Consider the following 14,583-nt stretch of genomic DNA (forward strand, 5'->3'; position numbering starts at 1 on the left):
TCCGTAAAAAAACAAGCGCTGTAGATATAAAAATCGAGTCCGGTAGATATACAGTCAGGCGATGGAAATGTAAATGCATGCGGCGTACAGTGGAGATCACTTCTAACCTCTCATCAAATCTGTCAGAATCTGTCAGGAGAACTGTTCTAGGACAGTATGTAGAACTGTCATCCTGACACCTTTTAGACAGTTCTAACTAGAACAGTTCTAACTTAGAACTGATTTGGTCAGTTCTACCTAGAACTGATTTAGACAGTTCTACCTAGAACTGATCCTGACAGTTCTACCCTAGAACAGTTTTAGACAGTTCTACCTAGAACTGACCAAATCTTTGGTCAGTTCTACGACTAGAACAGTTATACCGCTAGAACAGTTCTACGACTAGAACAGTTCTACGATTAGAACTGATTTGGTCAGTTCTACGGCTAGAATTGATTTAGTCAGTTCTATCCATAGAACAGTTTTAAGAACTCTTTGTCTTAAATATAAATATGTAAAAAGAATAGAATATATTAAAAAATTGCAGTGACGTCATTTAGAACTGTTCTACAATCCTGACAGGTATGGTCAGTTCTACGGCCAGAACAGTTTTAGACAGTTCTGCTGACAGTTCTAAGGTTAGAACTGATTCAGTCAGTTCTGCTGACAGTTCTACGGTTAAAACTGATTTGGTCAGTTCTGCTGACAGTTCTACGACTAGAACTGATTTAGACAGTTCTACCTAGAACAGTTTTAGACAGTTCTACCCTAGAACTGATCCTGACAAATCCACCTATAACTGATTTGGTCAGTTCTACCTAAAACTGATTCTGACAGTTCTACTTAGAACAGTTCTAGGGTAGACCTGTTCTAGGTAGAACTGTTCTAGGACAGTTTAGAACAGTTCTATGGCAGATTATTCTGACAGTTCTAATGAGAGGTTAGAAGTGATCTCCACTGTAGATTTGAAAGACGGCACTGTAGATCTAGCCGTGGATGCCGTGGATATAAAGTCCAGCGCTTGCGATCTAAAAGTCCAGCGATGGAGATGTTAAGTTCAGCGCTGTATTTGCAAATTTCTGTATTTGTGCTAGACTTTAGATCTCCAGCGCTTGACTTTAAATCCACAGCGCTTGATTTTAAATCTACAGCGCTTGATTTTACTTCTCCAGGGCTTGACTTAAAATCACAACTCTTTATCTTTATGAGACCAACAGGTCCGAGTGCTGTAAATATAAAAATGTCATACGGTGTATATCTTAAGTACCGCCATGGAGATCTAGAGTCCAGCGCTATCAATCTGAAGTCCAGCACTGTAGAGATATTTTCAGCGCTCTAGATCTAAAGTGCAGTGATGTACATGAGAAGTCCAGCGCTGGAAATTTTGAGTAGACTTTTTATCTTTAGCTCTGGACATTACATTTCATCTCCAGCACCAGACTGGGCTGGACCTTTGATCTACAGCAGTTGATTTAAGATATACAGCGCTAGAATTTAGACATAAAGTGCTGGAAGTTAGATCTATAAAGCTAGACTTTAAATCTCCAGCAGCGCTTGACTTTATATCTCCCGCATTTCACTTTAAAAACCACAATTATTTATCTGTATGATACTAACAGGGCTCTGTCAAACGTCGAGCGCAGTAGCTATGCAATCTAGCTCAGGGCTCCGTAAAAATTCCAGCGCTCTAAATATACAATCTATCGCTGTAGCTATAAAGTCAAACGCCGGAGATTTAAACTAATGCGCTGTAGACCTCAAGTCCAAACGAGGAGATGCAAAGTCTATCGTTTGAGATTTACTGTCTATCACTGGTGATCTCATGTCCAGCACTACAGATTTAATGTCCAGCACTGTAGATGTAAGTCCAGCGTTGTCGATATAAAGTCCAGCACTGTAGATCAAAAGTCCAGCAAAGTAGAATTAAAGTCCGCCGCTGGACGTTAAACCAACAGTGCTCCATAAAAATTCGAGCACTGTAGCTATAAAGTCAAGCGCTGTAAATCTTATGTCTATAGATCTAAAGTCCAGCAATGTAGCGCTGTAGATCTAAAGTCCAGCAATGTTGATAAATTATACAGTTCAGCGCTGCAGATTTTAAGTGAAATTTATATCTACATCGCTGGACATAATGACTCCAGCGCTAGACTACATCTACAGCGCAGTCATTTAGATCTACAGTATTAGACTTTACATCTCCAGCACTTGACTTTAAAAATCACAATTCTTTATCTGTTTGAGACAAACAGTTGTCTGTAAAAATTATATCACAAGATATCGAAGATGACATTATTCTGGGAAATCCATTTGATACGATCTGTATATATACATAGTGTAAAAGATCGTTCAATTTTATGGACATTGAAAGACCAGGGGGTCTCACCGTCATTTAAGCGGTCTCCGGTAGTTTGTGCATTTGTTCCACATTAAGAATAATCAAAACGTTCCTCGATTCTTATGTAACTGTTTGAACCTCAAATCTTTTCAACTTCGCACATTATTTGGCCTTTTAACTTTTTTGATTCGAGCGTCACTGGTGAGTCTTCTGTAGACGAATCGCACTTCTGATGTACAAAATTTAAAGCCTCAACGTTCCCTATTTAGGTCAAATACAAAAGCCTGTTTTAAATATGTCAGGGTTACAACTCTGACATGACAGAGAGCACCCCCAGCAGGGGGGGGGGGGTCCAACCAAGGATAAAGGGCGGATTCCATCCATATGTCCCCAATCAAAAGCATTGATCGGTCAAAAAAAGGGGGGTTTCAATCCCCGGACCCCCCACCACCACCCCCTGGAACCGCCACTGCCCAGATTTGAAAAGGTACGGTTAGATAATATAAGATAAGATATTTTATTGGTGTTTAAAATCCAAAATTACAGGATTGTTACCAAAGACAATAAGCATTGCTATACATAAACATACATGTACAAACGTACCCTATATATAGGGTAGAAAATCCGTCGATTTTCGAACATTTCAACATTTTGTAAACGACGCTTTTGTAAATATTGCTTATAAGATAATTATGTCAACACAAAAGTGATTACTACTTGCCTGGTGATACCCTCGGAGAGGAAACCTCAACGAAATGAAAATCTATTTGATATGGCAGACAGCTAAAATGGAGGATAGAGAAGCGTGTGGTTGAAGGATAGGAATGAATATAGCTTGGTAGAATAAAATGCGTTACACGTGGACAAGGTTAAACAATTGTAACATTTTGTTTCCAGTTTAAGTATAATGGCTTACTATATGGCAATACCTCACTTCTTTAAACATGACACATTGACTTCTTTAATACATTTTTCTTATATACATTTTACCGGTTTTGGTCTTCTAATATTCTATTTTTGCCACCGTAACGCATTGCGGGTGACATGGAAATACCGGGCGTCCGTCCGTCCGGTCTTGTTAGCGTTCTCACGTGTACAATTTTAGCCAGATTAGATTTTTATGAAACTTATATCATAGGTTTATATCTGCAGTATCTTAGACGAGTTCGAAAATCAGTGCCGATCAATTATTTAAAAAAGTCTTAGAGTTATGCCCGTTGGAAATATTAATTATATGGAAAATTGCCGTATGAGCGCTCTAATCATGCTAATGTGTACAATTCTGCCAGATTTTTATGAAACTTATATTATAGGTTTATATCAGCAATGTCTTGGACGAGTTCGAAAATCAGTGCCGATCAATTATTATTAAAAGAGTTATGCCCCTTGGAAATATAAATTATATGGAGAATTGCATTGTTTGCGCTCTCATATGTACAATTCTTGCCAGAATTTTATGAAACTTAAATGATAGGTGTATATTAGCAATGTCTTGGATGAATTTGAAAATCAGTGCCGATCAATAATTTTTGAAAGAGTTATGCCCCTTGGAAGTATTAATTATATGGAAAATTGCCTTATGAGCGCTCTAATGCGTACAATTCTTGCCAGTTTTTTTTTATGAAATTTATACATTAGGTTTATTTTATGTCAGCAATGTTCATGAAGAATTCAAAAATCAGTGCCAATCAATTATTTTTAAAAGAGTTATGCCCTTGAAAATATTGATTATATGGAAAATTGCAATGTTATCGCTCTCATGTGTTCAATTCTTGCCAGAATTTTATGAAACTTATATCATAGGTTTATATCAGCAATGTCTTTGACACTTTCGAAAATAAAATTCTGATCAAATATTTTTAACGAGCTATGCCCCTTTGAAATATAAATTATAATGGAAATCACATTGTATTTGCCCCGAAGAAAATATAAATAAGAAGTTTTAAAGAACAAAAAAGGTGCTTTTCTAAGTTATTGCCCGTGTACCTTGGATAGATAAAATATGTGCAACGCGGGGGACATTGGAACTCTGTTCTTTTATTATTATTTTGTATTCCAAAAATAGGAATTTTGATCAAGTTGTATATCTCCTGTTTAATGTTTATTTTGACTATGTAAACAATTTATTGATAAACTCAGATCTCTAAACCAGCAATTTATCAATTGTTTCGACCACCTGAGATTTCAATAGGAGTATTACCAACTTAAATACACATATCCCCCAAACAATTCAAATCAAGCAATTTATATAGATGCATTTAAATACGCATAATATGGAATTTTAGACCAAGTAAGCATCAGTGACAATACGTCTCATATTTTTTCTTTGCTTGACACATTTATTTTTTGAAGCATAACCATTCACCCTGACAAATAAATATATTTACCTGTGTTTCTGAATGTACAATCTGCATAATCAAGAAAGAAATCACTATAAGTAAATGAAGAATCATTGTCCCGTCCATGTTCAGTCACTGTTGCTTAACAAATTTATAAGCACCTACTGTATAATACACGATTTTTGTATCTGCAGCATGTCAATGCCGACTACGTTTACAAAAACCCAAAACACTGTTCTCGGTCAAAATCTGAAGGACGTCTCAAAATAATTTTAACCTGCAGTTTATGTAGTGTATTTTTATCTTACTTGAATCGTGTTAATAGCTCAAAGGTAACTTTATATATCGAACAACGGAATTTGTTTTGTTAAATTAAAGCAATGGTAGTTTACCGATATTACGAAGACAAATCAAGCTAACAAACGAAAATAAGCATTTTAGGGTCTAGTTCGTTGTGCAGCTAATTCGGAATATTATTGCCAAATAAAATACCAAATAATTCAATTTTTATCATACACATGATTATCAAATTTCATAATCGCGGTAAACAGGTAAGTCACTCTCTACTTCCTCACTTACAGGTACTTCTAATGTGTAACAATGTATGCTTAAAAGTGTGAGAAAAACCTTCAAAAAGTAAGGTAAAAAAATCTATCATGACCAAAACGCAAAAAAAATGCTTTTGTATTATGTTTCTTATAAACAATTCAGACAGAAACTATTTATGTAACTATTATTCGAACCCTTAACAGTTGGGTCAAGTATGGGCACTACATTCAAGCTTGATACAGCTCTGAATTTGGATTGTGATTAAATAATTGACACATCATAGGTTCCTGACACAGAATGAATGTGGTCAAAGGACTGAAAAAATTGAAAAAAATGAAGTTGGACTTTTACCTATTAGGGTCCAATATCCAAAATCTAAATACACGGTTATATTCAGCATATCAAAGAACCCCATGAATTAAATATTTGTTTTAAGTCAAACTAAGTTTAATTTTGGATCCCTTTTTGGACCATCTTGAAAAATGATCCCAAAATTAAAGATCTAAATACATGTTTAGATTCAGCATATCAAAGAACCCCTTGAAACCTGATTTTGTTAAACCCTTCGGACCTTAATGTGGACCAATTTGAAAACTGGGCCCAAAATCAAAATACATGGTTAGATTCAGTATATCAAACAACCCAAAAATTTTTTGTTGAAATCAAACGAAGTTTAATTTTTGACCCTTTGGACCTTAATGTGGACCTATATAAAAACGGGGCCCAAAATCTAAATATTGTTAGATTCAGCATATCAAATTACCCTACGAATTCAAGACTTTGAATTAAACCCCTTTGAAATTGGTCAAAAAATAAGCAATTAATACAAAGTATTAGAAAAGTGTTGTTTTTTGCCCCTTTCTTCTAAACGGTTTAAGCAATAGTTTTGGGCCTCTTTTTGGCCCCTAAATCCTTAACGGTTTGGATCATGATTCCCAAAATCAATCCCAACTTTCCTTTTGATGTATGGATTCTTGTGGTACAACTTCACAGAAATCCATACGCAAGTTATTGTCCTGAAACATTAAAATCGCTTGTGTTTGGCACCTTTGTGGCCCTTACCAGTTAGAACAATAACTCCCAACACAAGGGACAACCTTTCTTTTGTAGTATGGAACATTGTGGTACAATTTCATAGAGATCTATAGACTTAATCTCAAGTTGTTGGCCGGAAACCAAATATTTGTCTTTGGACGACGACGACGCTGACAACGTCATAACATTATACGACCGCAAAATTGTGGTCTTATAAAAAGGGTAGATTTAATTTGTATAAAGAATACACTCGTTCACACATGTCACAGTAAATGTCCACCCTTGCTTCATTCTGGCTGAAAGTTTTGTCTTCTCTGTACTAAACGAAGAAATCAACTTATGAACGAACATTCGGTCAGTATTCAACGTTTATGCTTTTTATCGCTTACGTACGAATAACGTTATACAATTCAATTATATAGTATTATTGAATACTTAACCCTCTCCTCCCTACGCACACTATTAATGCTCATACATGTATATCAATGATTTCATTGTAAATATAACTTAGGGTAATGGTTTAGAATTAACGTATAGAAGTGTTATCATTTATCAGTAAAAAGTGCAGGTTTTGGCAATTAAACAATGGGAAGACAAAATAGTACAGCGATACATATTGTTATACAGAAGCAGTGATAAGGTATCAATTTCATGACCGAAAAATAAATACATTCCAAATCTGTAACTATACAACTTATTTTAAATGTGTTTCTGCATCTGAAAAAAAAATGAGATACTGACACTGTTCCTGTTTTATCAAAACTAATTGCTGATTTTAGAACAAGAGACATCTGTGTAAATCAGACGTAGTCGACACATATCTTTGTACGACATTACCCCCAGCAGAGCTATAGAAAAACAGTACATTAACGGGTGTTACACGGACACTTTTTAGTTGTTACCGGTCTCTTTTTACGAATAGAATCACCCGTGCATGATCAGTGAGTTCATGGGCACTTTAAATTTCAATTAGATTTGAACTTTTTGTTTCACCGACATATTTCCTTTCTTTTTTATTAAAATATTTACTTTAGCATTAATAAATGTTTTTTTTCTTCAAGCAATTCCAGTAAATGACTATTCAAATCAGTACACTAAGGGATTGACCATTCAACTTCAAAAGAGGGGTTATGGTTTTTTCCTAAAAAATATTTTGAACCCCAATTTTATGAGAAAAAAATATAATGTGGTCAAGCAGATGACAAAATAATGTTCTGATTCCTGATTTTTCGAATATCGTATATGATAGTGCTAATTTCGAAAAAAAATATTTGGGTGATAGCGTTGAAAAAACTCAATAATTTTCTTACTCAGAAAAGAACATAACCCTCTTTTGAAGCTAAATGGTCGGTCCGTAAATGTATTTTTCACCCAATATATGGACAAGAATAGTATTCTCAACAATGCTGAAGTAAAGAAAAGATGGTACCGACGTTTATATTTCAATAAAAAAGACAGGAAATATATATAAAAACGATCAAATCTAATCAAAAGGTAAAATTCCTATCAACTCACCAATGCACGATTGATCCTATAAATACAAGGTGTCCGTGTAACACAATGCATGTTCAAATATGCAGCAAATCTTGAACAAAATCATTCAACTTATGTCATCAATTTTGGACGGTAAGCAGCAATTGGATCAAATAGTGACACGTGTTTAATCCTGATCAACACTATCAGAGACATATAAAAACCTTAACATTTAAAAAAAAATTCAAAATATATGCCTAAATATAATATATATTTAATAACAAGACAAAATCCATTTTTTCCATAACATTTCATTCACTAATGAGATAGTAAATTCATTCTTTTGATACAGTTAAATTTCCCCCAAAAAAATCAAATGGTAGCTTGCTTACCTCTGAATTTTTTTTATACATTACTGACTTGCGAAGTTGCATTTTAAAAAGTCTCAAATGTGTACAACATTCACCGTTTACTTGAAATTGTTCTTTTTATAAAGTTATAAGATTCTTGAATTTTTTTAGAAAAAAATCTCCCGGCTGAAGGGAAGCGAAAGCTGTAACTCACATTAACTGGTATATGACCATTTAAGTTTCTAATATGTTTAGTTTTTTTATTACGGTAAACCTCTTCTAGATGCAAAGTGTACTACTTCTTTCTCGAAACGTCGTACAAGTCAGATACAAAACAAAGGTACAAAAAACAGGCCGGAAACAACCTGCCGTATAGTTTTTCTGCACTTGTAGTCAGGTCAAGGTCCTCAGCTATTCGGACCTTGACCGGACTACTCGTGCAGAAAAACTGTCCGGAAACGGTTGTTACCAGCCTGTTTCTTTGTTACCTTTGTATTGTATCTAATACTTGTGGCTGACGCCACTCGGATATGAGAAGACTTACATCTGATATTTATTTTACTTTCAATATATGTTCAGTTTCAACATTTTGTTTTGTACTTTATTGTAAATAACAAACACAAACCTTTCCAATATTGCCACATGTGTATTTAATAATGAAATAAATTGTACAAATTGTTATAATATATGATTTGTGATTGATCTCCAAATGGTTCTTTCATAAATGTACCATTTGTTATTGTACAACAATTGACTGTTTATTAATGTTTGTATATGTTTCGTATTTTGAAGTATAGCACACAGTTAATAATCTACACAGGTTATTACCATATACTTTATCGAATCAGTGGTGAATATTATTTTAGCTTTTGTTGGTTTTCCCTTGATACAATAAAAAGATGGTATTCCCACAACTGCTTTAAAGAAAAGTGCTACTTAATATTAAAACGTACTTACAATGTAGGTCGAATATTTTACTTCTGTGTATACGTGATTATAGTAATGGGATCTTATCGTTATGAATAAAGCTTTTGTTTTAATTTAACAGAAAGAGTGATCGTTGGGATTAAGAAGTGCACACCGATGAGATGTCATAAGGAATACCTATAATTATTTGGCTGATATCATTATTGAGATGGAAATTGAAGGGTATCCGTAGAAGATAAATGTTAAGGGAACGACCATTTAACTTCAAGGGGGTGGGTTTATGTTTTTTTTTCTAATTTTGATCCCCAATTTGATGAAAAAAAATATTCTGGTCAAGCAGATGACAAAAAAAATATGCTGAATCCAGATTTACCCCATATAACTTATAGTGTTAAATATTGAAAAAAATAATTTGATTAATAGCGTTGAAAAACTAAATAAAATTAATCGGGCTGTGCGCGAAAAAAAAATTCTGACTCGGTCAAAAAACATACCCCCCTTTTCCCTTGAAGTTAAACGGTTGCTCCCTAATTTAATTCCTAGGTTTAGTTTTGTTAGTTTGTCTTTCAGAATTCCTGTCTTATTGGTGTTACATGTAACTCAAATTCTCTTTTTATTTACATGTATATTTCAGAAGCACGTATACTTTTCTGTTTATATACTATAGAATATACTACAGTCTTTAATTGGTTAAAATATCGCCGCGATATAGCCTTGTTGTGCTAATGCGGCGTAAAGCAACCAACAATCAATCAATTAATTGGTTAAGCACTTTTATCAACAGAAAATTTACAGAGTAAAAGATAAAACAAAAACAAAAAACACTCAATTTATCAGAATTTTACTTTTTATTTTTGATCAAATTTTATTTCACTGACATAACTTAATTTAATTAGCGATATAAGCTAACACGTTAACAAATTGCTCGTTTATATATTTTGGTTTGGCTTAAAATCATTATTGTCAATAGTTATGATCATAAAGCTTTTGCTTTTCAGTTCTTTAAGGAAAACTGTCGTTAAGTCCGAGACGGGATTTGTAAGTTTAATCTATTCTTAATTGCACTGTCATTCTGTTTATTTTTTTTTTCACTGCACAAGACTTTCATGTCTGCCTGTACAGCTTATTACATTGATGTTTTAAATAAACTTTTTACCTTGCCATCATTTACTGCCAAGATTTCAATACGGTATTGTTGTATTATACTTATGCTTGTGTATTTATTTGCCGTTATTGAATAGTTCAGTGTACGTACGTATTGTTCAAATTTTTATTTAATGCCCATCGTCTTTCTATTGTTTCAGATAAACGGAGAAAAGAATTAGATCTTTGAATGAATAACGTTTTCACATGGCATGTCCGTGTACCTGAATTTACTGTTGTACGTCTCAATATCTCGGTCATTTTGGGGGGATTTTTTGTTGATAGCTGGCCTCTGTTAAATTCATTCACAACATTTCACGACTCTTGGTGATTTAAAACTTGACATCTTGTATAGACACAATGTCGAAATATAGATATCGTGTATCGAACTTAATATGATTTTTATTTCTTTGTTGAGTTGCTGTCTCATTGAAGTACCTCTAATCCCCTTTCAATCATATTTGAAAGAATTTGCAGTATTTCATAAAAACAATAGATGTATATAAAATTGAGAACATGTTAAAGAGACAACAACCCAACCAAAGAGCAGAAAACAGCCCAAGGCCACCAATGGGTCTTCAATACAGCGAGATATGTTCATTATTGATGCTTTTAAAAATAGCCGTCGAGATTGCTGATTTTTAGCATAGAACTTCTATCAAGACTTCGTTGTGTTCAAAGCGTTCTGCTATTAGTCTTTTGTTTGAATCCACCCCTTCCCCATTTAGTATACAATTCTGTGCCTGATATAATATTTAGCAGCTACACATGTAGTATAACATAGAAAGATTTTGTATGATTGCAAATGAAGACCCATTTTACTGAAATTTCTCAAAATTCAACTCCTGGTTAAAAAAATAGAATTCCCACAACTGCATTTCAGACAAATGCTAATTCATACAAAACTATACCTACAATGTAAGTCAGATCTTTTCGAAGGGCAAGTATTGTGTAGGGGACAGATACAGAAAAAGACGGATCGTTGGAACACTAACCTTAACCCTTCAATGACAAGTCAGGTGAAATACTTGGACTCATATCAAGTTTACAAATGTGCAATGCTTGATCATTTTCTGACAGTTACTGGAAGTCGTCAAATGACAATTTAAGGCATGTGGAAACATTGTGCCAACATTTCACCATGTAGACTGCATATCGCGGTCTAAATATATTATGGTTTCTGTCGTTGTATGGAGTCTATAGACACTTATATTCAACATCTCCGTGTTCTGTCTATTGTTCTTCGATTTACGATAGCCACTTTAAGGGCATACGATGCAGTTTTGATCCCTCGGTGAAATTTTTACGAAAGTTTGCATACAAGCTATTTTCACCCAGTCAATTCAAATATGTAATAAAAAATATACCTTCGTGCGCTACTTTTAGAGATAAATGGGGTCCAAATTTTAGACATTCACTGTAAATTTCGGTTTCTTGGACATTTCTATCCTTCAGAAAGACATACCTAACTTTTTTGTTTCAAAAGATAAACGCAAGCGGATTTTTGTAAAAGCATTTGGAATATCTTCTCTACATACATCTAAGTGTGCTTTGATTTTGTGTGACAATTCTTTGGAAATAACTATTTTTTATCAAATTTTCATGATTATAGTAAATAAACGGCATTTTTTGTTTTATATTTATCTTATTTTAAAAAATTTAATCGGTGTTTTGCTCATAAAAATTGGCACAAATAATCGTCATACATAATCAGGCCAAATGTCATTTTTAAAAATAGGGGTCAATGTACTCGTTTTCAAGTTAAATCAGTCTGAATGGTAAAAATAAGTCGACAAATGCATCTTTTCCCGATAAGCACATTTTGACGTCGCGAAAAATTACATGTTACGTTAGCGACGTCATTACCTCCCTGTAACTGTATCGTATGCCCTTAATGTCTTATCCTTGTTTGAATAAAATTACTCAAGGTATTACTTTATATAACTGGACATCCGTATGTTTCATGACGGTATTTAATATATTTTCTGCAAACATAAAATTGAGAATGGAAATGGGGAATATGTCAAAGAGACAACAATCCGACCAAAGAGCAGAAAACAACCGAAGGCCACCAATGGGTCTTCAATGCAGCGAGAAAATCCCGCACCCGGAGGTGATCCTCAGATGGCCCCTAAATAAAATTGTGTGCTAGTTCAGTGAAAATGGACGTCACACTAAACCCCAAAACATATAAATGAACTAAAATTAAAAAACATACTAGACTAACAAAGGCCAGAGGCTCCTGACTTGGGACAGGCGCAAAAATGCGGCGAGGTTAAACATGTTTTGTGAGATCTCAACCCTCCCCCTCCCCCTATACCTTTAGTCAATGTAGAATAAAGAAACACATAGCAATACGCACAGTAAAACTCAGTTTAAAAGAAGTCCGAGTCCGATGTCAGAATAGGTAACAAAAGAAACTAAGAAAAATGACAATGATACATAAATTAACAAAGGACTACTAGCAGTTACTGACATGCCAGCTCCAGACCTCAATTTAACTGCTTGAAAGATTATGTCTTCATCATATGAAAATCAAGTACAATCCCTCCCGTTAGGGGTTAATTATCATACCATCATAAAATATATGAGAAGAATTTTTGATATATCTTTCAATTGTTTTGCAATAATGCAATCTTCAATCTTCGACTTTTGGTTTTGATTGCCTACTCTCCATTGTTCATTTTCACTCCTTTTTTCTAGAAAAGCTTAAATTACAATATTGTAGTCTATTTTTGCTTTTAAAACATTCTGCAATAATTCTTATATGATTTGCATATTAAGGAATACGTTGATATGATTGGTTGAGAGGACTTCCGGTAATTGTTCTTGACGTTGTTTATTTTTCGATAGACGACGTCGACCGAACTTCTTTTCGTAACCAATGTAAACAAGATGGCGGTGATATTGACACAATCCGGATCGACGTTAACAAAATTTATTTTCACTTCGCGTTAATCGTTTAATTAAATAATAAACACAAAACATTCGTTTAAATGATAATAAGAGTTTTTGTAGTTTATTTTTTTATCAGATTGCAAATTTCATGGAGTACATATTTTTTGCGTTAACCAACAAATATATTCATGTGCCAGGCCTATTCAATGACACAAATATACAATTTACGTGTGATAGAGGTTACGAGTGTGGAAAAATAAATTCCTTATCTCCAATTTAAAAGAATTATAAGGATTAAACGCCTTTTTAAAGGAATTTATTGGTGTATAAACTGGACCTATCCAAGTCACTCACAAACATATCATTAAAGTCCTTCGGACTTTTATTTGTTTGTGAGTGAATTAGTCGAGTTTATACACCAATAAATTCCTTTCAAAAGACGTTTAATCCTATAATATATAATATTTTGAAAAACACCAGGCACACATTTTGATATTCAAATAATCAAACAGGTGCAAACTAATGTTTCACCATTCATTTTTTAATGCAAATTTAATTTATACAAATATATTGCTATGATGCGATATTAGGTCTATGAATTTAATGTTGAATAAAAATTATAAATATACATACAAATCTACATCTGACCATATTGTCATTGTTATCAATATACAATCAGAAGTAAAATTACTGGTTCTCGTAGAAAATCAATCTTTTACGCAGCTGATTATCGCTTTCAGGTTGACCAACACGAAATTTACAGGCCTCATAGTTGATGGTTCAAAGATATTTTCTGGTAAACCGGAGTTTCGCTGATAATTTTGCTCCTAGTAGTCGTGATCAACACGCCCTTTTTGATAAAGATCAAATTGCCTATTTCATTAAAAACAGCTAGGTTTCTTTTATCGTCCCCACCCGAAGAAAATCTAGATTCAATGTTTCTCGGAAATAAGCACACGCATTTGAACATTTGGTTAATAAAAGGATTATAAAGACCTTAATACTATAGGTTCCGTTAACCGCTGGTGAAAAATAAATAAAACGTCCAATATTTGATTCCTGACCGGAGTCGTTAAGTGGTGAATATGAATGACAGGGCCATTAAAATCTACCGAAAAAAAAATTGAAGTCGGAAAGGTTAATCGTATTTACAATAATAATAAAAAATCAAAGTTATGTAGAAGCAATATCAGAAATGACATAATCTTTTATGTCACCACCTAGAAGTCCTTTGGTTTTCATATGAACATTCCAACACCAGACCATTTTGCCAGTAATAATATCTGGTTTCTTGTGAAGAATTGCATTAAAATGAGTTTTACTCGTATTTTCAGTCTCTCTAAAGTGTCCGTGTTGTCTTCCCTTTTTGTCAAGACCAATCTTAAACAGAGTTGTGTTTTGATGAACAAACCGGCCTGAAATATTAAAAGAAAAAATAATAAAAAAAAAAGATACGTCATAAATATTTTTTCATTTCCTCTGTAGTTCAGGCACATTTTTATTCACAAGGTAAAAAGTGTAACTGATTTTGAATAGTTAATATCGTCAATGACAT

At 33.7% G+C, this 14,583-nt stretch overlaps 1 protein-coding gene across 7 annotated transcripts in view; it reads right to left on the minus strand.

Moving 5' to 3' along the window:
* The window catches only part of LOC127700030 (inter-alpha-trypsin inhibitor heavy chain H3-like), a 147,191-nt gene that overhangs the window by 53,400 nt on the left and 79,208 nt on the right, over window positions 1-14,583 (minus strand). For 3 of the 7 annotated variants that reach the window (XM_052203469.1, XM_052203472.1, XM_052203473.1), the window contains exon 12: window positions 13,122-14,443. The exons of 2 other annotated variants lie outside the window; for them this stretch is intronic. In XM_052203469.1, the coding sequence (XP_052059429.1) occupies window positions 14,202-14,443 (242 nt within the window). In that variant the 3' untranslated portion in view covers window positions 13,122-14,201. Of the gene's footprint in view, window positions 1-4,701; window positions 4,932-13,121; window positions 14,444-14,583 lie in introns of those variants that run through there. 2 more of the 7 variants (XM_052203475.1, XM_052203476.1) reach the window with 2 other exon arrangements.

The sequence above is a fragment of the Mytilus californianus genome, unplaced genomic scaffold (assembly GCF_021869535.1).
Source record: "Mytilus californianus isolate M0D057914Y unplaced genomic scaffold, xbMytCali1.0.p SCAF_47, whole genome shotgun sequence".
Lineage (NCBI taxonomy): Eukaryota > Metazoa > Mollusca > Bivalvia > Mytilida > Mytilidae > Mytilus > Mytilus californianus.